The following is a 25,945-nucleotide window of genomic DNA, read 5'->3' on the forward strand; positions in this document are numbered from 1 at the left end:
TAAGATCAAAATTATTTTCTTCCACCTGCAGTACTTTACATTGAAAATCACTAAACATCACCCACCATTTTACTTCCTAGTCACCATTTATGGCTAGGTCCTTATCCAACTTCTTATAGCTGGATTTCCCTTGTTACTTTCTCAAATAAATTCAAATAATTAGCAACTTTTGTCACCTTTTCAGATCAGTCATGTATATACAGATCAGTGATGTATATACAGAACAACAGAACAGCATGGACTCTGGCACAGATCCCACCACAACTCCACCACTGACCCACTAAAAAAACACCACTTAGGATGTTTCTTGTACTTTTAGCAGTATTTTGTTTATCTAAGGGATTTCTCTTTTATCCCCAAAAGCCTCTGGAAAAGACTTGCTCAATTGCTTTTGGCTAAGGAGACTCAACCAACCAACCAACCAACCAACCAACCAACCAACCAACCAACCAACCAACCCTGCGTGTCACACACATAGATACCTTACTTCCTTTTACAAAACCATGTTGACTACACCACATTATATGATATTTATCCTTGGGCCCACTACTTTTCTGTATGGATGATTCTGCATTTTGCAGAATCTGTATTGCTCAGATATGCCTGATTTACTAAGTTACACAAATCATTCTGCATAATTGCACTGTCACTGTAAATATTTGTCCTTAACTTTTCTATTATCAGTAAGCAGGAGCTACATGAACAGCAGAACCAATAAACCCCTGATTTCCAATTATTTTTTAAATTACGTTTTAGTTCCTACGTGGTTTCTCTGGGCTGAGGCAGAAGTTAATGTTTTCAGCATTTTCCTCCAACTGGATTACACAGCATCACTCTCTACCCAGCCTATTTTCATTATTTTTCAGGAATGTAGAGACTTCAGGAGCAAAACCATAGTTTCAAATTTGTTTGAAATTAAATGGAGCAACATGCTCCATTTAATAAAGTTTAAGGGCAAGAAAACATTACTGCCAAAGAAGATGGTAGCACAGGCCTTTTTCTTTCCTGTTTTCTTAGGAAAAAACATAATGCCTGTCTCCTCTTATAGACTTTTCTCTTGAAAAATAGAAGTGTGCATAATTAGGCTTTAGAAGACATTCAAAAAGCACATGCCTGATTTTGTACATGAGATTCAATGGAAGAACAGAAACCCGTAGAATCATGTTGTTGAAGGAACAAGGTGAAGCAGACCTGACTGAATTGATCTGGACTAAGTTTCTATTAACTTTCTTTAAGAGATTTTATGTTTTGTTTAGATATATTTTAATTCTTATGTTTGATTTGCTCTTCAGTAAAGGCAGTGGACATTTCTATTCTTCCATTAAACACAGTGTATGTCCAGAATTAACTGGAGACTGCCATTCCTATCTTCTTTATGGCTAAAGAAACATGGCCTAGGCCTTGTTTAGGCTTACTGAGACAAAAAGAGCATTATATTCATTTACATTTCATTTGCAGGCTACAATTAAATAACAATTGGAATCTAGTGTGTTTCAGTACAAGAAATTATTTTGTGCTTTCAATTAACTAGAAGAGAGAAGGGACAAAGAAATCTGGTCTCTTCCCATGACCAAGTACTGCTGTGTGCACTCTGGGCGGACGGAAGGACATGGTATCTGCATGTCCTGAAGCTCATATTTACTTGTGTTTTGTAGGCTTAAGTGTTTCTTCTCAAAGAAACAGATAAAACCCGAAAAAAACCCCAGCAAATCTCACTAAATCAAAGTCTTAGATTGAATACTCCCCTGCTGAAATGTGTAATGCTTCTTACCCTCTCAATAGTATTATTTTTCAGGTTGTTAGAAATAGATTAATGTCTTTATTTCCTTGTGGGAATGAATAATATTCTTTGGCTAGACTGACTGCTGAAACACTTTTTCCAGTGCTGCACACAGGCTGTGCAATAACCCCAGAGCTCCCAGCCCAGCTGCAATTACCTTGAATTTGTGCTCATAATTCTCAAAAGCTTCCATGACCATGCAGATGGCCTCCATGGAGCGCTCCAGGCGCCCATCCATGCTGTTGAAGCGGTACATGCTGCCGGAAACATCCACCACCAGGCGCAGGCGCTTGGGCTTCTGCTGGGGGCTCCCCGGCTGCCAGGGAAACACAACAGAACTCAACCCACGAGAAATGGGAAAGCTAAACATCAGTAAAAATAAAATATTCCAAAAGGAAACCCAATGCACTTTGCAAATCAAGAAAATTTTATCCAGTAAACATTGTTTGGTTTTGCTGCTGTAGGTTTTTTTTTTCAAGAACAAAAAACCCAAACATTTTTCTATTTCAAACCAGTTATTTGACAGATAGCTCATTGCTTCCTCTCACCTTCAATGACTGGAAACAAAATACCTCAAAACATTCCACACATGCTTGTCAGGAAAAAACTTTTTCTGTTTCAGTTTTGTTAACATTTTATTTCAGTAAAGAAACTCTTAAATTTGGCAGAAAGAGCTCTATCTGCTCTTTTCTGCCATTTCATAATGGAAATGCTTTTCCTTGGCATGCAGTACTAACAGTGACTGTATATGACTGTAAAAACTTGTCTGCTGAGGTTAATAACATTCCAAAAATGTTTGAAATCTTGTTCTGATTAACTACTAGTTCCATCTTCATTCTAATGCTGAAACCTTTTTTTTTTTCTGAAAACAAATTCCATCTGTTCTAACAATTTTTGGCCCAGTACATTCAAGGGAGGTGTTTTACTTAGCATGCAATGAGATGTGTCTGGATTCAAGTATGAGGCTATTAAAGATGACCTGACAAAAAAACCCCAGCCATAATATAAACAAATAGCTAAAATGTTCCTTTTACCTGTAAAGGATTTCTGTACTTTACTTTTTTGATAGACTGTGGCATCCTTGCCCTCCCAGAAACAAAAGAAGGCCCATTAAATCATACATTTTTTTTCCTAATTGAATTATTTTTACAAAGCCTTAAAACTGTCACATTGAGTAAACACATTTTGAAAAAATGAGAATTGATGATTCAGTCACTTTTCCCTTACTGATATTTCACACAAGCAGCGGCAAATTCCATAAATCCTTCAAAGCCACCTAAGGACCAAATAGCATAGAAAATAATACCAGGGATTTATCACATGTGGGTAGCTGACATGCAAAAAGATGCTGTGCTCAGCCATTTAAAAAGACCAACTTAGTGTACTTAGAAATTGCAATCTGTCATTATTACTGTTAAGTACTATGGAATAGCTCCACTAGTTTTGGCCAGGTTTCCTTGGTCTGATTCAAGTGGTTTCTCTGTTGCTGACTCACAGGTCTAACTGTAAAGCCTTCTAAGGAATGGCTGAATTGGGCCATAGGACGGTCAACTTTATCACATCTTAATGGCTTTTACTCACACTTTTTTTTTCTATCAAAATTTTTACTCTTGTAAATCCAAGTGTCTGTGGAAGTTGAAATTATTTTCATACCATGGAACAAGGAAAATACATTTGTAAAGCACTTTTTTTGAACTTCCAAGGGGATCAGAGCATTTGTTAACAAAAATTAAGTTAGGGAGAAAATATTTTCCTTTTTTCTATAAAAGCAAACAAAATAAATGGTTTCTTCTAATTGCATTCTGATCATTAAAATATGAAATAAGAACATAAAAAACTGTTGCACTGGATCAAAACTTAGCACTGTCTAGATTGGTGTCCTCTTTCTGAGAGTGGCCAACAGGAAATATTTGTGCAAGACTATAAGAAGAGGTACAGAACATTTTCCATCAGTGGTTGCCCCTGTTCCAGGGACATCCCAAGCCAGAGATATTTTTCTGAGTTTCTCATCCACATAACCTACTCAAACTCCAAAGAGATGCACTGAAATCAGCAAACTGGTTACACCCTTCTCCACCTTTCCCTGGTTCTTGTTGGATACTTACTTGTGGCTCAAGTTCTCCACGTCGTTTATATATGGCTTTTTCTCCTGTCAGCCCATCAATTATTTTGGCATCATCCAGCTCTCCTACAGCTTGGTGTCTCAGCCACTGTCTTTCTTTACCCTTGGCCTACAACAGAAAAGATGTGATGTGAGTGTGTGTCAGACAATGGAAGGCCTGCTGCACATGACAGACACATTAATTTCTTTGTAATGATGTGATAGTTTTGGCGTAAGTCAAAGAAATCCAAACACGTGTTCGCAGCTGTCCCGGTCTTCTCTGAAAGAAAAATCAACACTGACAAATAACATGTTCCCTCTGTAACTTGGTCTTTTTTCAGTAGTTTCATTTATGGGAGGTATAACTGGGAATTGCAAAAATGTTAACCCTTCCCCTTGCAAATATGCTGAAAATGTGTGTGGAAGGCCTGTTCAGTCACACATACAATTGAAGGGACACACAACCTGACCATTTGTTATGTGTTTTCAATCCACACAGAACAAGAAAAAGTCACTGGGTGACTTAAAAAACGAAACAATATCCATTTTATCCACTTTAGGCAATGGTAAATAGTTGATTTTAAAACAGTATTAACAGTATTTAATTAATAAACTAATTACATATTCAAAAACACCTACTTTTAAAATTGTGATACTCAAGAGACAGTCCAATAAGCACTTCTTTTGTTTTAGTTGAAAGGACATTGGTTATCTACAGCCTGACTTGATGAAAATACATTACAATCCATGAACTCAAACATTCATGGAACTCCTGCACACAGAGCATGCAGTTAAGATTGAAGACTCAAGTGTTATAATAATATAAACAACATATTTAAGCATGTTTTCAAAGGTTAGCTTCATGATACATAAGGCAGAATAGGTTCATAATACATAAAAGACAGCAAAGTCTGTATATATGGGGTTTATGGCTTATTTAATTTGTTTAAATCTTTATGTTAAAATTGCTCATCCTAGTAATAAGTCCAACAAGGAAAGACAATTTTGAATTTGTCTACATATAATGTTTTTGCCATCTCAGCAAATTGCTGGCTAGCAACTGGAGGAAAATTGAATATCCAACAGGACTCAAACTGCCTTAAACATTGACTTTCAGGAATGAAAATCAATTCTTCTCTGATGAGCAGGAAGTCTTACATTACAAATCCTCAGTAAACTGCAGGCCTGGGATTTGAAAGGATGAATCTTTATAGTTCTGTACAGGCAGGTAATGACTTTTTCAGGTTCAGAGAATCTTTGATTTTGCTTTGGACTAAATGTATGAGGTTTTGTTTCAGTGTGTAGAGAAGGAGTTCTGGACTTCAGACTACTGCCTATAATTACTCAAGGTTAATGGACTACTTGCCCATGAAAATAAATGGGCAGAAAGACTATAAAGCCACAGAAAAATGTTTTGATTAACAAAATCAAAAGCTTTACAGATGCTTCCTGATCGGAAGGAAAAACAATGTTGCCCAGAAAACATAGAAACCTCAGCCTTTTAGTAAATCACAGAAGGGAAAATTGAAAATATTTTTGAGGTGAATTCAGCCAATTGTGTTTTCTGATATATTTCCATGGTGCTGCAGTCAACTGAGCTTTAAGCCACTTTGGAAATGGGGCACCCATGAATTTGTTTGTACCGCCAACTAGGAATTTCTACTATCATTAAATATGCCTGGGATGAAAGTTAAATCCCTTCTTCCATAGAATCACTTATCCCTTTGTTGCCTTCAGAGTTGCTTAACATTCACTCGTGAATTTCCAGTGACCTCTACATGTCCCACCAAAAAACCCCTTTGGTTTAAAAGCATTTACAATTTTAAGAGAAAACCATCACTAATATAGATACGCACCTTGTTTTGATAATATATATACACGCCTTTGTCTGTAAATGGCAGAGAAAAAGTTGTGTATGTGAAGTTATCACATCTAAATATGTAGCTTGTAAAGGTAGAGGATGTATTAAACACAGCCAGTTCTGGTCTGCATTTGTTTCTGGGAAAACATTACACAAATGCTCCCTTAGCTGCTGAAATCATGAAAATACTACTGACAGGGCACAGGGTTTTTCATATTTCCAGCTTTCCCAGCCATACTTATTATAGGACTGCTACTGTTTTACTCTTGCTGCAATGACCAGACCCTGCCCAGCAAGCTCAGTAACTCAGGCTCAGGATTGCCCAGTTTAAATGCAGGGGCCTAAATGATGATCAGAAGCTACAGGGACAGCTGCCCCTAGTTCTCTCTGCAATCATCAATAATGAGAGAAGTACTTTCTGGAAAGCAAGTCACCTCACATTAAAGAAGGTCTTTCTGAGTGACTGACTGACCATAACCTTTTGAATTTGGAGTTCAGACAGACAAGCTTCAGGGGAGAGAAGAGCCCATCAGTGACAGGATTTCCTGGACTTCTGGCTTGGCTACTTCTACAGAAGATAAACAAAAACTCATTATGTTTTGATAATGTTGTTCAAAGAGCTGACAGAGATCAGCAAGTTATAAAAAGCAAAATGAACAATGAAATTACATTCTCAGACTATGTTTATGTATCACTTTGAAGGATCTGCCTATTCCAAAAATTTCTTTCTGCAGCTACTAACTTTTGGCAAGTCATAGACAGCTGGAACCATATCCCAGGCTCTTGATTCTAGGGAGGTAAAATTTAATCAAATTAATATATTTTTTAAAAACCCACAAAAATAACAATAAAAAGGCATATATTAAAGGGAAAATCCAGGTTAAATGAACATGGGTGACATATTTTGATTATGTGAACACAGCTTGAAACAAATCAAACTCAAACATTTTTCAAAAGCCAAGCATGTTCTATACTGAGATGGTAATTTGGGATTCTCACAAAGTTAAAAACACATAGACAATCTGAGTTGCAAATTTTACTGCAATGAACTCTGCCATTGGTTTTTTATTTGAGATATGAGGAATGACTGACTGACAACAGAAAGAAAACTGTTCTAGCTCAGAACTCAGGGTGTACCCAGGACTATACAGAAAGTAATGGGAGACAGATGCACAGCTCTTCGTGAGGGCCGGATGAATTACCACGCTGAAGAATTCAAACAACTTTTTTTCCCTCTCAAAAACATCACATGAAATGTGTTTGTATTCAGCTTCCTTATTAACAAAAGGCATTTTGCAACTAATTAACTCCTATTATAATTTATCTTCATTTTCCTAGTTCATCTTCTAATAAAATCCTTACCAAAATCTATATAAATTTTATAAAGTTAAAAATTTTCTTTCACTATTGCTCTTATTCTTTGCCTAGCTTTTTCAAAATCAATAATTTGTTTTACTCATCACAACTTACATTTCCTAACTTTGTGGTTAGCTGTTACAGGTTTTGGCAGGAAGTCAGCAAAGTCTCATTAAACACTGCAGCTTATAACACTTTGCCTTGATATTAAAATGACCTTTTTGAAAAAAGCAAGAGGATATGCCTCCTTATATTAAAATATGTTATTTTTTATTATGATTAACATGATCTCTGAAGGTAAGAATTTTGACTCCAAGGGACAGAAAAGACAGACTCAAAAAAATGCTTCAAACTGAAGATTCACTTATTGACTTCATACCCAGAGTGTGCTTCCAATAGCATGTGTGCTAAAAACCCACTTAGATATAAAAGTTGTCGACAAAATTGAGATTTACATTCAATTTTTTTCAACAGAGACCTGTTTTTATAAGCCAAAAGTCTGTGTCCTGAACTGAAACACATATTAAGTGCATGAATCACCTAATTATGCCAAACTTAAATGTTCATCACAGGAGGAGTACTCTGAATTGGTACATTCATAATAAAACTGGCTAATGGTTCTTTGTGCATATAGTGATTATAGTAATGCTGTCGTAGCTACAAAGGTTTAAAGGTAAAAATAAGGCAAAGAAATATAACCCTTCTTACTTGCAATACCAGGGCATTGGATTTCTTTGGCCAGGAGGAGGCTGTTTATCATACAGAGTGATTTCTTTCTGAATTTCAGTTTTATTGCTTAAGATACAGCACAGTGACTAATAAACTAAGGTATATATACACTAGTGGTTAGTAGCCCTCAACAGAAATATCTATAATCAAATATGTCTTATAAGGAGCAAATCACTTTTCCTTTAATTTTCACTGAAGATTAGCAGATGCCTCCTAGAAACAATGCACTTATAATTTTAATTACCCTGTATATGAACATTAGTATTAAAAAACCCAGAAAAACCACCATGCCAGTTACCAGATGAAAGGCAAACTGGTGGTTTTAGTGACTTTCCACTTAGGAGATTTGGGCTATACCTATTTCTATTACAAAGAGTTAAAAAACCCCCCAAAAAATCCATGTTTTCAGCTGCATATATAGTAAAGCTCCTACCTGGAGTGGGTGTCTCTTTTAACATCTGTAGCATTTGCACTTCACGGCTAAAAAATACAGTTGGACTGGAGGTAAAGACAAAGACTGGGCTCTACTCACCTTCACAAATTCTTTTCATAATGTGTAGTGGTATTTTCTGTCACAAAACTGTGCTCCTGAGTAAGTAATCTATTTAAGGTGTGGAATGGGAATAATGGAACATGTAGAGATGAGCACTGGGATTCACAAGTAGGCTGCCTTTTAAAACAGTAATATGAAACTGTTTTCCCTAACTGATTATAACCCGAACTTGGTTTTAGCCTACAAAAGTATCACTACCAGATGTTAACAGGATATTAGCAGGAGAGGATTTGGGGCTAATGTAATGACCTCCCTGTGTTCCTTTATCAGAGAATCTAAGATTACCTGCAGATTGTCCAAGATGATGCGGAGTGACTGAACTTGATGTCGCACTGCTCCAGAGAACCTTTCGTAAGTTGATGCATCATATTCACTCATCTGAATCTCTTTCAATCTAAAGGAAAGAACAGGGAGTTAAGAACAGTTTAGGAAACATGCATATCTTCCATTTACTAACATAAACTCAAAGTTTATTTACTTGGTAACAGGGAAATTTAGACTGCAACAAGCACATGGAAGAGACGAATCAGAGAAGCAGCAGCTGTTCTTGTGAATTTTTGATAAGGCAGATGTTCACTAATGTCTACAGGGACTATCACATTAAAACTTATTGAAGTTACTAATATATGAGTCTCTCCTAATATGCTTTAAAGTTTGAGAAGTAAATCAGAGGTTCTGAAAAATGTGATCAAATTTGAAAGGTTTTGTTGGCTCAGGTGTTGCTATCTGTACATAAAAGGATCACAAGTTCATTACTTCACTGTCGGAGTATTTTAAACATATGCTGATTCCTGCTTAAACACAAAGGTTAAGTAAAATACTATAAAATCTGTCCTTGAAGACTTGAAAATAGTAACTGTTTCAATTACTTTGTGCTTCATTAAATGAAGAAACCTTGAAACAAAGATGTTTTAAATGAACATTAACAAAAACGTGCTCTCCCCATAGAAAATGAGTCATGCACTATCCTGTCCAGAGGCCTGTAACAGAGAGCACACCTGCACCATGAAAACAGATACATGCTTTCTTTATAAGCAAAGATGTGTCCTTTTCAAATCCTGTACCACCTTTTGAACAGCATAGCTTAGCAGAACAGGCAGATGTGCTGGGAGTGCTCACCGTTCAGTATTTGCTGAGACCCAACATCACTCAGAGAGGCAGCAGCCATGTACCTGCCCACCCCACCCCCAGCATGTGGCTGGGGTCAGACCTGAGCTGAAATATATTGGCCTATTTCAAACAAGCACTTCATAACAGCAAAATCTCACTCACACTGTTTAAAAAAATACAGTGCTTTTTTACTGAACTATAAATGGATAGTAAAGTATGTATAGGCTAATTTTATTTCTAATGGCAAGTTTTTATAACCCTATCACAAGTCAATTGCCTGGATCATGAAGTATACCTGCTGTTTAGACCAACCCTTTGGAGATAATATCAAAATCAAACATCAAATCTTTGTTGTCCCTATCATGATGTCTTTTTCTATTTGAAGTTTTGCATACACATAGTCACTATAGCCAGCTCTTATTCATTAGAGGCAGGAAAAAGTAACTTTCAGTGCTGCACATTTAATTTCATGAATCCTGCCAACTGAGTTCAGTATCTTCAGATCTATAAAAGAAACAAAAAGAACCTCACATGCCATTTTACTTTTTTGCACTCCACATAAATCCAAAGTGAAAGATAGTTCAGAAAAGTATAATGAAAACCACTGAATCTATTCCAGAATAGTTGTTAATTTCATTTTTGCCAAATAGGGCAATTTAAAATATTTACCACTAGAAATACTATCTAGCCAGGAAAGCATCAATAACTTTTATATGAAATTTCTCCTCTCCAGATAATCCTGTATAAACAAAGCAGTGAAATCTGCAGTTTCCTTTTTCTTTTTTTTCTGTCAGCCTGGGGACTCCAACCTCCCTATTTTTATCTGTTAGTTTCCACAACTATACAAGTGATACAGAATAATGATCCAAGTCAAATGTGGTTTCATAATAGGCTACATGTGCAGCTGGTACATGCCAGCCCACTTGGGTTTTGCAGGACAGGAATTGTTACCTCATGAACAGATACCCAGATTTTACAGGGCATAGCTGTACTGTTCCCACAGCATGTAGCAGTAGCCAGGAATTTCCCCTTTTCTCTATTTTAGTAAATCACCACACAGGCAGTAGAAACTCATCAAAGCATGCCAGGTGGACATATGCACGGACAGATGTACAGCATCCAAGACCATACATATCTATAGTTTCCATTATGAAGTAGCTCAGAAGCAATTTTGAAGAGGTGGGATGCTTTTTTTAATACAAAATACCAGAGATTGACTTGAGAGTTCAGTTGATAGAAGAAATCTGAATCTCTGTGCACATTCTGGGAAAGAGTTGATCAGTAATCACACATCACACTCATGCTGAGAAGACCTGCTGTTTGTGTTAATTAGCTGCTGAAGCTTAATAGTTCAAATTACAGAATCACAGAATATTCTGAGGTGGAAGTGACCCACAAGGATGATCAAGCCCAATTCTTAAGTGAATGGCCCATACAGGGATCAAACCCCCAATATCATTAGCACCATGCTCTAACCATCTGGCTACAGAGCTTTCAAGCAGAAGCAATTTGCTTGAAGAGGTCCATTTTGAAAGACAATTATTAAGCGATTAATTTATAACAACATACAATCTGGATTCATCATAATTCAAAGAAATTTTCATATAAGCTATTTCTTTTAAAAAAGATAAATATTTACCTCCATCTCCTTCTCCATCTACCTATATTTTATTCTACCAAATCACACAGTCATTTTAACATTGTGGCTTAATTCAGTAAAACATTCCATACATCTTGTCCAGAACAGCTAAAAAACATGTGCTGGTAATCTCTGTTAAGTGATAATGAACAAGGTAAGGGAGCTGATAAATACAGTTCAGAAAGAAAATTCTTTTCAGCTTCTGGAAAACAGAAAAGCAAAGAAAGACTTTCACATTACCTCTGTCTAAAGGCCTTTTCAGCCATCTCTCGAGCAGCTCTCTTCACTTCCTCAGGAACAGCATCCTTTTCAACTTGGGACACTTGGTAAACCGTGTGACCAGCGTCCAGTCGATACGGCCCGCCTTTGCCACCTAACCCAGCAGTGTCTCTTCCACCTAAGATGGTTGAGATAAAAAAACAATTATGAATACACACTTGATAAAAAAATAAGAACAAATTTTCTTTAAAGCGTCCATTGTCATCTACACATGTTCCAAAAATGTTGTTAACAATCCCCAGCTGAAATATTTATTGCCAAAGGTTTTCAAAACCCAACAGCAATCATGGTAAACAAGAACTCCCATAGAATACTTGTGTTTATAGCTCCTTGAGACTTGATTCATAATGGTTTCCACACTGTACAAAGGGGACCATAGAACATATAAATCTTGAACATCTCTTCAGTGCTCCTGGTCTCAGACTCTGTCTTTTCCCTAGAATTTGTTGGTTTACACTGCTTCCAAATCACATTATCTTGTGGTCACTATCATGACCTATTAGAATTAGGAGGTACTTTGCCTCTTCTGTGTACCTCTTGCCTACACTATCTAAATTTTTGCAGCTACAGGGACATCTAAGAGAATGTCTCAGCCCAGTTTCTGAGGCTGCAAGCTTCTTGTTCTCTGTATGGCCAGTAAAAGCAAACAAAAAAAATTTAATTGAAGAAGAGACCTGCTACATACAGTTTAAGTTAGACATTGCAAATCCTTCTTTTCTTTTACTGGCAATAAAGCAACCCTGTATTGGGTAAAATAGATCTAAGCAGAGGACAGCTTTGTATAAAACCATTTTTAACTGACACAGCATCTCCCTTAGACATTTGTCAATGATGAATTAAAACAAACAAACAAAAACAAAGAGAAACCTGTTCCACCAGCCCACATATTTCCACCAACATGTGGCATGTTGGCTGGATCCACTTTTCCATGTTTGGGGGAGCTGACATCCAAATCACTTTTCCTCTCAACGGTTATCTGTAAAAGAGAAAGATGTAAATATCTCTTATAGTAAAGAAAACACCCTAACAACCTTATAATAACTACTAGGTGTGCTGAGCAGCTGTAGGACCAGCATTAGTCCAACAAATGCAACATTCCACCTTAGAACAGAGCAGAGTAAAACAGGGCTCCTGAGTGGCACATTAGAGTCACACCGGAGCTAAGGCTACTGCCACATCTGAGCCCCTCTGCATTCTGTTCATATCCACACCAGAAATTGCTTCCTGACAACTGCCCAACATAACTTAAAATCCCCCTGTAGACAGAATCACCTGCAGTTCAAACACTTCCTAGAGTATTGTATATCCACAGCAGTGCACATCCATTTACACATCTCATGTGCACCCAACTGCAGCCCCACATTCCCTGTGGATGAGTAGATTGATGTTCCTTTCATGAACAGTGACTAAAGAGATGAGACTGGTCAGCAAATGGCCAGTTCAAATGACAGGCTTGTGGAATCCTCCACACTGCTGCCTGGACCCCAGAAGTTCTGCCATGCTGGGTTTTCCAGACCTGTTATCTGACTCACGGCACAGCTGAACGCCCAACAGCTGCCAGATGGTCAGGGCTGAGTCACTTGAGGTTGGGGCTGGACTTAAGTGGGTGACTGAAGGCAAAAATACTCCTTCCCGTTATGAGCTCTGAGTCGTGTAGTAAATCAGTGAATTGGGTGTGAACCGCCCCTTACTAATCTGTAATTTAGTGCCACTCGATTTTTTTTTTAATGCAACCCAGTGACTGAGATAGAAAATTAATGTCTCTAACCACTTAAAATTAACTTTCTTCTTATCTACCATAATACATTTAATTCTCCAGTGAATTTAGATGTCCCAAAAACTATGATTTATTGCCTTCTCAGAAGTTCACTGGCATTATCAGGGTTTTCACTGTAGAGCAGTGAATTCACTGTCTTGCAGACTCAACTTCATGCTGACATGAATTCCACAAGTTTTTGAACTGAAAACATGTGCTCTAACAACACTATCCTGGCAGCTATTCAAAACATCATTTTCTTTCCCTTTACAGAATTTACATCAATTCAAAGAGGTACAATACATCCTCTGTGAACCATGTCATTAGTGTAAAATCAAGATCTAATCTGCTAAATGACATCCATTTAACATTTGTATAGGGAGAAACATGTAACCACAACAGCATGCTACCCTTAGGCTTATATACTTTTTTTGGTTTAAGAGATTTTCTCTAAAATAAACCATTCTTTTTTTGCATAACTGGTAGATTAAAAAACTATCAAAAACACTGGTTAACAAAAATTGCTGGATTTAATTTAAAACAAAATTATAAACCCAAAATGATAGTTTCAGCCTCATGAAACAAAATATTCTATAATGAGAAACATGAAATTAGGCAAAAATTTTACATGTTCATGCTTATGTATTTTTAATAGAAAAATACTTCTTCTTCAAAAGAAAGCGCTATGAAACAAACATAACTATAACCAGTGAGGCAAATGTCATATTCTATTTTTGTCAAGTTTTTCCACTGAAAAATTCCACTAAACATTTTGAAATACATGCATTGTTTATATCTTCAGTGAAAAGGTCTGTAGACAAAAGAGCTTTGGTGCTCACATATCTTTCTCAAGCCTAAGTTGTTCACAAATAGTGGTTCTAGTACACATGCACTAGAAAAGTTTCTAGTATAAACTTATTTTACAACAATATTGATCTGATTAAATCTGATTCAAGTGGGTATTTGTAACTTTGAAATGGCACGTGGTTAATAGAAAATCTTCAGTCTTATAATGATTTTTTGCTTTCTCTTCTTGAAACATCACCAAACATCCAACATTTAATTTCTGCTAAAACTTTGAAAAAAATTTGTTGAGAAAGAAGAAAAGAAACAAGAGCTACAATCTATCATAGCTTCAGGATGTGAGTTGTTTGCTTTTTTCTTTTTATGTATAGTTAAGAGCTGAATGGATAAAATAATTGAAAATCCAATTATACTGGAATGGAACACCCCCAGCAGATGTGTAAATGTCATGCCAGTGAATTGCAGCAGTTTCATCTACTTTTCTTTGAAGCATCACCTATGCAGACAAAAGGTGGTAGAATTTTGCTAACTCTGAATACTTTAGCAACCAATTTTTATTAGCACTGGTTTGCTGGGGTAATTATTTTTCAAATTTACTGTATTCTTAGAAACTGCATTATATTAGCACACTGTAGAATCCTCTGAAGAGAATCTTCTGGATATACTTCCCTGGTTTTTCTGTGAGCTCTTAGATAATTCCCTTACTGACTTGTCAGACTTTCCCCCTTCCCATTCCCATATCTATGGAAGGTAATTTTACAATTTTCAGGGTAATTTTACAGCCAACAAATTGTCTCTACTCTGAAAGCACCTCTGAACTAGAAGTTAGACTACCAAATATCTGTATTAGAAATTAAGATATATTTTACAAATAAATAAACTGTAAATCAATGAGCCTTGACATGAAATCAGAGGGAGGATCAGGGAAAAAAAAAACAAGAGAAAAACTTTTGGATAACGAAAAATTCTATATCATGACAAATTTAAAGAGATGGAAGAGCCATAGGTAAGTCACCCCTCTGAGGACTGGAGGAATTCTTGACATTAGAAACTATTGGAAAGGTAGATTTAAGGGTCAGAATCCAAAACTGGATGGATTAGGAACCTGAGAAACTGAAGAATACTCAGCTGGAAATACCTAGTTTGTCTAGAGTGAGAAGAAAGACAAGAAAAAGAAGTACTAAAAGCAGAGAAATGACTCAAGCAAACCTAAAATCCACACTAGCTTTGCCAAGCTTGTCTCACTGTAATTTTTACAATGAGTTTTCTATTACTGTTATGATGGGTATTTTTCAAATATATAAATGATTTCCTTGCTTAAAATTTGACCCATCCCCTCCTGAATATTTTCCATTTGAATCTAATGGCAAGACTTCTAGGAACTTTTATCCTTTCAAAAAGTTTTGATTAATCACCCCTTCTTGAGAGAAATATGTGCTCTTCCTAGCTATACATGCACTGAAAGGCACTATTCATAACTGCATCATCGTGCAGATTCCATACTGCCTGGTGTGCATGTTATGGCTTTGTGAAACAACACACAAATTCAGTCTTGCAGCCTTGAGCTCCAGCTGTGAGGCACAGGTCAGAGAAGAATAGCTGGAAAAACTGAATTTTTCCCTTTGAAAGTTCCTTTTGATTCCCAAAACATTCAAGGCACACATACTTCAATTGTAAATTATCTAAATTTGTTTATATATATTGGTGATTCACAATCAGACTGTGAAAGCACTTTTCCACTTCCTGCTTGGAAAGGTTTTTCTTCAAAGTCTTCATCACACAACTACTATCCTCTCCTGGAATACACAATTCTTATTTTATTCTCTGCAGAGTCCTAATTGCCAGTAATCCCCAATGATCTTAGTCTCTGGTTTCAAATACTTTTGTTCTCTCATTTTCTTCCTATATTCTCAGGCACTTATTGCAATAGGTAATGGGTACATTCACAACAACTTTGTGATGCAGGCCCTGTAGGTCTTTCAAATTCAAGCAAACAAAAATTTTGAGTGAGAGAATATGAACAGTTCAGGTCAGAAGGATACCAAAGGAATGTGCTTTTCTTAAGAGGCAATGGCATGAAAGACTTAAGAAAAAGGGAAATTAAGAAACAACAACAAATACCATGACTTGTTAATGCTTTGACTTAATTGCCTGGTCCTGCCTCTTACACATCCATTAACTCCTGAAAGTAATGGTAGCCAGGCAGGAAAAGAACTAAACACTGATTTTACTTTCAGTGAGAGATACATGGCATCTGAACAACTTGCTCTAGATCAGTTCCTTCTGAAAAATATGAATGTATGACAAAATGCTTTTATATGCCTCCACTTTTTTTTTTTTCCCCCTTTATCCTGACAACACTGGGATTCTAAGAGCAAACTGCAGAGGGAAAACTGATACAAAATATTCCATTTGGAAACAAGTGATCTTATCATCCCTCATGAAGAAGATAAAGAGGCTGAAAGAAGTCCGTTACATGATTTACAGCACTCAACACCACAGCGAAACCAGGTGTTTCACATCTGTGCCATACTTATGCCAAACAGCCATTAAACCAGTCTGTAATAGTGGCCACTGCGAAGATGAGTCAAAGGCTGGTAGTTTTGTCTAGACTTCAGCTGGTCAGACAAACTATGGCATATTTTATACTAAATAAATCTTAACTATTTTGCAAGTGGATCTAGAACCACATTCATGTCAGTTAAGTGAATGTGAGATTGAATTCTATTGAATTCTGATGTGAAATAATCTAATTTAATAACATTAACCCCTGGAGAGTAAGGAAGCACTGGCATACTTTTGACACTTTCACAATCCTTCAGTAAGAGACAGAGGCTGTATTGAGGATCACACAGCTGACCCAGATACACTGTGCATTGCCACTACTACAAGACACTGTCACAGCTATGGGAAGAAAAGAGCTTACATGAACCCATTAGCGTGGGAATTATGAAGATGGATGCTGTACTCTATTATTAAAATTATTGATGCCCCATACACACCCATATTTCATTCTAACATATGAGTTATTTTCACAATACAGTACTTCCCTTTTGATTTCAGAATTAATTTGCTTCTAATGCATTTCAAAAAAATCTCTCTGGCTCTCTGAACAAAACTGACCAAAAGCGTTATCAAATTTAGCATCAACTGATTTTGTGCAGGTGACCTTAATGACATTTTAGCATCCAGTACTCTTAATCCCACACTGCAGCAAAACTGAGAAGGAAAAAAAATCTTTAAAAAGAAGATTCACCATTTAAAGAGAGTCCCAAGCAGCACAACTCTGCACTTCTGTATCTTAGCAAGTACTGCTCAAAGTACATCTGCACTGAATGTACATTAATAGCTCTATTATTAACATGTTTATAATAACATCCAGTGTAATGAGTAAAAGACATTTAGCAAAGTCAAATGAAATGAACATTTCAGAAGATCTATTATTCAGTCATGTTTCAGATTATTAACAACATTCCCCCAAATATGTTGTCATACATCAGCTTCTCATTCTTCAAGTCTGTTAAAACTAACTTAAGACTAAAATTCCTCAAGCTGTATTTATTGTGGAGACAGGGAAAGAGAGGGAATTTCATCTCCTCCTGTCTTGTCCCACTTCAAATTTATTTATTCATGGCAGGTTTATGCAAGAGATTGAGCCAACAGCTTTCACTGTCCAAACCTCCATTACAGTTGTGTAAAAAGCTGGCTCTCTAAAACAAGGGACAGAACACGTACTCAGACTTAACTGCTGGCAGATAGAGAACTCATGGTTACAGGTTAGGAAATGTCTTTTAGAATTTGTAAGTAGAAGTCAGACAAGCTTCAAAATATTTCTAGCTTTGAATAGAAAAGTAATCAATGAGTGACAGCTTCCAGTAAAATGTGAAGGGCTTTTTCCTTAATGCTGACTGGGATGCAACTGGGATGCAGATAATTTTTTTTGTTGCAGATATTCCTGCCATTCTGCCCTGTAACTGACACTGCAACACTGCAAATTGGCTAGAGAGTGGATGGTCTTTTAATACAGCAGTTTACTTTTGTATCCTGACAGGGTTAACTTCATTAAAATTCCTGAAGGGCGCAGGAGGTGACAGTGCCTCCCATTCAGGACTGCTTGCCAGAAAGCTCCTTTGTGGGGCTCACAGCAACAAAAGCAAATTTCTGCCTCAGGAATAGCAAAGAAACTCTGGTTTCTGATGGGGGCGAGCTGCCTCACGTACAGGGGAACAGACCTTTCACCTCCTAGTTTTAATTATCTCTGGCCCTGACAGGCTGAACTCATATCTAATCCTCTCACATAAAACACAATGCTTATTTTAATACTCCAGGTACAAAAAGGTGGAAAAATCAGAAAAAACCACTTTGATTCCAGGCTAACATCCTGCAGGTGTAAAGAGGTGAAATTTTTACTTTTAAAATAGTCTGTATTTCCATTCTTCCAACCTCCCCAAACCAAGTATTTCTTATCCTTTTGGGAATGTTTAAGCAGAGCTGGGCATTCCTTACAGGCTTTTACATCTTCATAATAGAAATAAATGGAATTCCTCCTTGTTCCGCGTGGTGACAAGGAATCAACCTCTCTACTAAGCCCTTTTAAGCATTCAGTGAATCATTCCACATGGAGCACATTTAGTAAGGATGCAACCAGCATGACTTCATGTGTCACAACTGAATAAATGCGTACAAATTACACAAGCAAACAGGAACACAGCTGCAGTATTTACAGCTGATATTTATGGAGGAAAATCTTTAAAGAGAAAACTTTAGGAAAGTGTTTTCATAAGCACTTATTCTACTCTTAGTAATAATACTGCATTATTGGTTGTTTCTTACTGTTGATCAGAAGAAAATAGGGAAAAGAATGTGTGCACTAAGATTTGAGGCAGAATATAATTTGTATGATTCAGGTGCTCAGTTCAATATAAATTAGGAAGGTGTTAATTAGCTTAATTTGTTGTATGATTAGACAGTCCTGAAGAGTAGGCAGATGTAGGCTGGCAAGATCCCATTCTTCATTTACTTTTTTATCATAAAGGAAAGAACTCTTCCAAGATCCAATTAGAAGATTTCTGCTCCTATCATAACATATCTGAGATGCGGAGGGAAAGAGTTAATCTGATATTTTGTCTTTTCATTAACATAAAACATATTAAACAGGGCAGTTTATATTCAATGAAGAAAATGGGTTACTTTCCATGAAAGGCAGCAAATTATTGCTGAAAAATATAAGTTGTATGAATATAAACCCACTAAAAACACTATAAAGTATCTTAACTTGCTGTCCTCATTAGTGCTCAGACAAAGATTGAGCAGGTATCAGAAGATTATTGCAGGAAAAGGTTGAAGATTTTTGCCTTATGGGTGATTTGGGAGATGGTAATTTCATTATCGAAATCAGTACAAAATCTGCTTTCACTCTCATACATTATTATAAAAAAAGATTGACTTTGACTGTAACAAAACACAACTGTACTCCATGTGAAAAATGCATTAAGTGGAAACAGTGGCACAAAGGATTAGGAAATGTATTCCATGGAATGCAGAATGTACTTCTGCAGATGTGCAAAAGACTGATGCTTCCCTGAAACAAAATAATTGTTTTTCTTTTATTTCTGAGTTTCTCCAACCTTAAACCCCAACATTATCATAGGCTGCATTTTACAGGTCACAAGAACATACCTTCCTCCAACACAGTCATTATCAGCAGCATGAATATATGCATTACATTCTCAAAGAGCAAAGAAGTTCCACATCAGGCAGATCACAGGCTAACCTGCCTGTTCCACTGTGGTTTTACACTCTAACATAAAACTGATTCTACTAAAGAGAGAAAGAAAACTTTTTATAAAACTAGTGAGAGAAAGGCATAAGCAGTCAAAACTCCCTCTAATGGCTTCCATTTTGTTCACTTGTATCATGTACAGCTTTTTTCTATGTAATAAAAATTAATAGCATAATTTCTGTTCACAACAGCACAAAATTGAGTCCACCGGGAATTTTTCCACAGAAAAGCTATTTAATCTTAGATAAGACAATAAAAATGTGTGAAATACATTCTGTTTTTTCACTTGTATCCTGAAATGAAAAAAACATTTATTGCACTGCAGTATAAAACTTTTAATATGTTTTCTTTTTTTCATTTGACTTCATTTTGATTTTCTATCTTGTTTGTAAAACTTTTCAAGAGCTCAAACTGAACTAATAAAGCTTGTGCATCATCTGACTCAGGTGAATATTTAATTCTAAAAATAGCCTTTAAAATCCATGCAGGCATTAAGCTTTTGTCTCAAATACCAGAATTGTTGAAAGCATCATCAAACTTCAATGGCATTTTAGAAAAGTGAATCTGGATGGGAAAGATGTGAAGATTTGGAATGAAACTTTTAAAAAGCTGTATCTGGCTTACCAATTAATTTTATATACACCAACTAAAAGAACCAAACCATTGTACAAAATTCTGTGGTGGGCTCTTTTTTGAACTACATGGTGTCACTTGAAGAACCAATTCAGAACTCTGCACAGGAGATGCATTAGAGTATTTTGCTCACAAATATACAGTGTGTGGCCAAAAAGCTGGAAAAATAAAGTAATAAGATAATATAATACATTTATTTAATCTCTTGGATCTTCTGTTATGCAAACACCTACATAAAGTCCATTTTCCTGTATCATTATTTAAAATTCCCTAGTCAGTCCTATTCAACTATAAGATGTGAGCTCGTCATCTTTTTAGTATTCTAATCCACTATGAAATATTATCAGGGGAGACAGATAACATCTAGCTTGGTTATTTATCATGACTATGACACCTCCTAGACAAGCTAGAAACATGGGATAAGTGAACACATGATGTCAGCTTGGAACGGTCCAGACTGAAGACCACAGGTTAAAATGAAAACTGAAAAAAATTATATGTGGAAGGAGAAAAACCTGATTTTCTGTATACCTAGGACCTTGTCAATGTCATCCTTAAGAAGCAGAGGCAGAAGTTATTTAATATCTACTACATTGTTTTCTTTTCTAAAGGAAGGTCTCTTAGAATTGGCGCTAGTGTAACATATCAGATTATTTAAATTTTTCCCATGCTCATGCTTTCACTAATCAGGGAACACTTACATGAAGTCGTAATTATTAGCATGCATTTGTCTTGCTGGGACAGCAGGATTTCACTGGTGTTAGGATCTCCAGCCTTTATGTCAGCAATGTGCACTGCTGCAGACTTTTTGAGATCTTCAAGACAATGTGTTGAGGTAATAACATTTTCTCTCATGAGGACTTTGGGCTTCCACAGGAAGGTCAGAGAAAGAAAGGGAACTTTGTGCTGCATCAGACAGCTCTAATAGAAAGTTAAGGTTATTTTCCTCCTGCTCTGTCTGCTCCAATTAGACTGGAAAGTCTCCTTAGGAAGGAGAATGTATTTTAGACATGCCTGTACCGTGCTTCTAACAAGGGCCTCACTCAAGCTGAGGAAATTTATATAAAAGGTATCTGACAGAGAGCCAGTGACCTTTATCTGAGTTACTTTATCCCATAAATACTTTTAGAGATATGCATTTATTTAGCTTTGTGAGTTCACAGCTTTCTAGTCTCACGCTTCCCCATACTCAGATGCCTTCATTCAAGGGCTGGTACACAGCTGAATAAATTAAATGGCCCGGGAAGAGATCACAGAACTAAACTGTGGGTTTGGGGTTCATGGATCTCAGAACTGAAAGTGCTATCAAACTATATCTTGGAATCCACCTATTGACTAGATAACTCTGCAATCTGCAGTATTTCAAGATTTTCAGGATCCTGTGCAGGTCTGCAGAATGCCATCATATGGTTATTCCAAACTTGCAAGAAGACTCCACTGCATGTATTTCTCATAATTTATGGGGTTTGCACAGACAGTATTTAAAAGCAGATGGAAATCACTGTTATTAGCCCACCGATGCCCTCATGTGGTCAGAAAGACTGCTTGGTGCAAAGTAGAAAATAGAGAATGGGAGGGTGGTAGGGAGAAGAACCAGCCACTTTTGCTAAAGGTCATGCTTTTGTCTCGACTCAAGAACTGCAGCTTTGCCCAGTTCAGTTTTAACATCAGGAAAAGGCTAGATTTTTGTTACATTATAAAATACAATGCCACTTCTTATAAAGGAAGAAAACCCCCAAACTATCAGTATAGATTAAAGTAGATTCTGAGCAGTAAACATAAGCAAGCTGGAATCACTGAAACTCCTGAATTAATAATTCTTTAGATAAATGTCCAACCTAAAAAATTAAATTTCATCAGGTGAACTCACATTAACCTGAACTTTAAAGTACAGCTTCAGAAAATAACATGAGAAAAAAAGGATGCATTCAATGAAATAAAAAAATGTGAATCAACTTAAGGGGTGAATATTTCATGTAGAGTCTTACATGATTAGCTGCATGGAATACAAATGGAATAAATGGGACTATTCAAGGAAGGGAATGAGACTGTCATTATCCAAATTGACTTTCAATTCTTGCTCATTATGAAATACAGTCCCTGTGGGACTGGCTACCTGCAAAGTTAGGATGATCTCTTCAGGTAATTCTAATTCAAGAAAACCAATGTCTAGGTATGACAGCTGAGGGAAAAATGAGCATATGTGTGTGTGTGTGCAAATATATACATGCACCTGTGTGTGAATACATAAGATACACGTACTCAGCTGCATTCGCACACCCATCACCTAATTTAATGTGATTTGGCTTCTTTTAACTTTAACAGGAAATGTGAGATTTTTGGCATTATGAATACTTCAGGAATGTACTCAACTTTGGCTCCAGTTCAACCTTTATGTCGGGTGAAGTCACAAAAGCAAAGTGAGGAAAAAATGGGAGTAAACATTTCCAAGCTGATCCTTTTCTTTGGAAGGGTCTGGTTTCATACTAAGGTGTCAGTGTCTCTCTTACACATTTATGTACAAAGAGGTACATCATTTTTTAAGCTGTGTGTTGCCTGTCTCCCTACCTCAGGGATGAGGTAGGTGTTGTATTTTTCAGGTTCTACCCAGCACATGCACTTGCTCATGGGTAAATGTTCTTTATCTATTTTTAAACAGCTGGTGCCCACTCAATTAATACATGCTACATATTTGCTCTGCTCAGTCCTACACTACGTGGTTTTGACATCATATTGGCTGAACCTGAATCATCTCTGAGTTTCCTAGAGTTATAGGAGACATAACCTGAGGCAAACGTTTCAGCTTACATTACACAGAACGCTTTTGTTAGAGTGGGGCTCTGTCACAGGCCAGAGACACAAGCAATATCCACACTTGAAAAAGAAGTGTACTGTAAAACAAGCAGGCCTTGACCTTTAAGATCTGGGATGTAGCAGGAAATTGTGACCCTGTTTTAGGACAGCAGAAAGATGGGAAAATAGAAAGAAGTATCTCTTTTGTTTTCTTGCTAATATTCACTTAGATGTAAATATTAATTAATTTCCAACTAAGTACCTGAATGCTTATGAGGAAGGCTTCCTATACTGAAAATGAGAGAGATCAGTCCATAGGAAATCAAAATAGTTACAATCACAACAATTTAACTCATTAGGCCTTTATATACGGCCACAAACAGAGGGCACTACTGCAATTTCAAAAACCTATTTCATGTATGTAGAAGATGATACAACTACTGCAAGTTCCACAAATACATGAATACATTCAACAACAGAGACAAAAAAAAATATACCCCACTCAAATAAACCCCTAAAAAGTCTTAGTTTACAAGATTTTTTTTTTTTAATCAATCAGAGCACTTCTTTGGACAATCTTGGTACTGAAATGACAAGAGACTATCCTCAGCTTCAGGACGTCAGTTTGCATGGTGATATTACCTAGATCAAGACTATATTTGGATTTTAAAAAATGTTGTGGATCAGATTTTGAGTTCAGATACATATTAGCATCAACTAGATGGCAAAGCTTTTGCAATCTTTGACTAAGTACATTTTTATGCCCTCCACAGGTTTGGATATGTCCTGGGACTTCTGAAAACAACGGCATACTGAATACATAGCATGAAACGTTTTGGACAACAGTCTACAGCAGGAGAACATTAGGTAGAGTGAATACAGAACTAAATGCTTCTGCTAATAGTCACAGATAAATGCCTTACCATCTACTCTAAATGATGCACCTTTTAATTTTTGTTATGTAAGCATTGTACTTTATCTAAATGAGACACACCATTAAATAATGCTTACTAAAAGACAATATCTGAACGGCATCAGAATGTAATCAGTGCTGTTCTATTTAATTTCCATCAATAACCCTTGGATGAAAAAAAAAAGGAGCTTATCAATGTCTGCCTATTGCCACAAAACTTTAGGGCAAGATTTTAAAAATAAATTGTCCTTCAAATTCTCTTTCTGTTTTTGATAATGAAGTGACCTTTTGTTGGAGACACCAAACAGTAAAAAAGCTCGATGGTTTCTGGAGTAGAGCTCACATCTTTAGAAAATACAGTATTTTGTTTAGATGTTGTATTTTAGACACTCCAATTTAATAACTTCAGAATACTGTAGTATTATTTTGAGTTTAAAACTGCAATAAATGATAAAAAATTCTGACCTGCCTGCATAAATGTAGGCTTCTCTAAACACATACCATATTTTGATGAACTAATTTGGTAGCCTCAAGACTTCAGCAGTTTGAACTCTGCTGAGTATGTCAACAAAACCAAACATATGTTGACTGTTATGAAGATTGCCACAAATTATATCAAGGGAGCCTAATTACTGATTACAAGTGGAACAGCTGTTTGTTTTCCTCTGTTTCATTGCTTATGTATATCCAGCCTCCTTCTCAGAGTTAACATATTTGTGAAAGCAAAAATGCAGCCTTAGAAGATAGTTCCAACTGAAGCCTGGTTGAAGATTTGATTCCAATTCTTTGAAACTATATTTATATTGAAAGCCCTCTAATTATTTTTTCTCTAAGGTGTCAGGAAGATCCAAAGAGTTTGTGTTTCTGCAGATCAGTGGTTCCCAATGACACAGACAGGTCTTGGATTGGTCTAAGAACATCACCATGAAGGGATAATAAGCTTTGCTAAGCCTGTCCCAGTTTTGTGGGATGCAAAAATGGCAGTTTTAAGGGAAGGGGAGATTGGAGGTGGGTGGGGGGTATGTGGAACACTGACAATTCTCTTAAAGTGAGTTTCTGCTACAGGATCATTGGGAATGATGGGTTTAGTCAAAGAACTAGAGAAACCTCATTAGACTTGAAATATTACTTAACACGAGCATGCGCATGCAACATTATATAAATTGAGGTAATTTTCATACACTTCAATGATCAGATCAATACATGGCTGCAAAATTTGTCTAATTTTGCAAAAACAGGTATCAGGAACTACTTAGCTGCAGCATTCTTAGCAAACTAATTGTCCCGGGATCAGGAGACATGTTCTTGCTATGCTCAATTACGCAGGGAAGCTACATGAATATGTTTTTAAGGTAATAGGATCCTTTCATTTCCAGAAATGAATGCCTTAATAAAGTACTTCTTTTATGTCTAAGCCTACTGAGAAATTAGGTAGGAAAGGAGAAGGCCTTCATTTCCAATTAGCAAAGTACAGAGTTTACACAGCAAGTACATATCTATTATCTTATTGGAGATTATAAAATAAATGGCCTAATTTATTTCTTATTGCTTTGCAATGCCTTTGTAAACAAGGCTTCTTAGGCCTCGTTATCTTTCCATTCAAAGTAAAGCAAAAAAGTAAAGTAGGGAAACAGAAGTCAGTGATAATCATGCAAGTCAGAAGATCACATTGGAGGTTTTGTTCCAGTCCTTTAGCACAAATCAGAGTGTGAATATGGGGGGGAGTGGGTCGGACACAAAGAGAACCACTCACCCGATGTTCATGTGGCAACAGAAAGAATTATTCTTCAGCCCTTTTTGCTAATGGGCATTTGAAACACCGGGTCTGGATAGCTCATTGGTCTGATCTTTAACAC

At 36.6% G+C, this 25,945-nt stretch overlaps 1 protein-coding gene across 1 annotated transcript in view; it reads right to left on the bottom strand.

Annotated features, from left to right (window-relative positions):
* The window catches only part of VWA8 (von Willebrand factor A domain containing 8), a 179,392-nt gene that overhangs the window by 11,902 nt on the left and 141,545 nt on the right, over nucleotides 1-25,945 (bottom strand). The window contains exons 38-42 of the mRNA XM_084226836.1: nucleotides 12,276-12,384; nucleotides 11,370-11,526; nucleotides 8,666-8,774; nucleotides 3,886-4,011; nucleotides 1,938-2,096 (exon numbers count right to left, since the gene is read on the bottom strand). Coding sequence (XP_084082962.1) covers nucleotides 1,938-2,096; nucleotides 3,886-4,011; nucleotides 8,666-8,774; nucleotides 11,370-11,526; nucleotides 12,276-12,384 — 660 coding nt within the window. The remainder of the gene's footprint in view (nucleotides 1-1,937; nucleotides 2,097-3,885; nucleotides 4,012-8,665; nucleotides 8,775-11,369; nucleotides 11,527-12,275; nucleotides 12,385-25,945) is intronic.

Source organism: Fringilla coelebs (genome assembly GCF_963513975.1).
Source record: "Fringilla coelebs genome assembly, chromosome: 2".
NCBI classification, from domain to species: domain Eukaryota; kingdom Metazoa; phylum Chordata; class Aves; order Passeriformes; family Fringillidae; genus Fringilla; species Fringilla coelebs.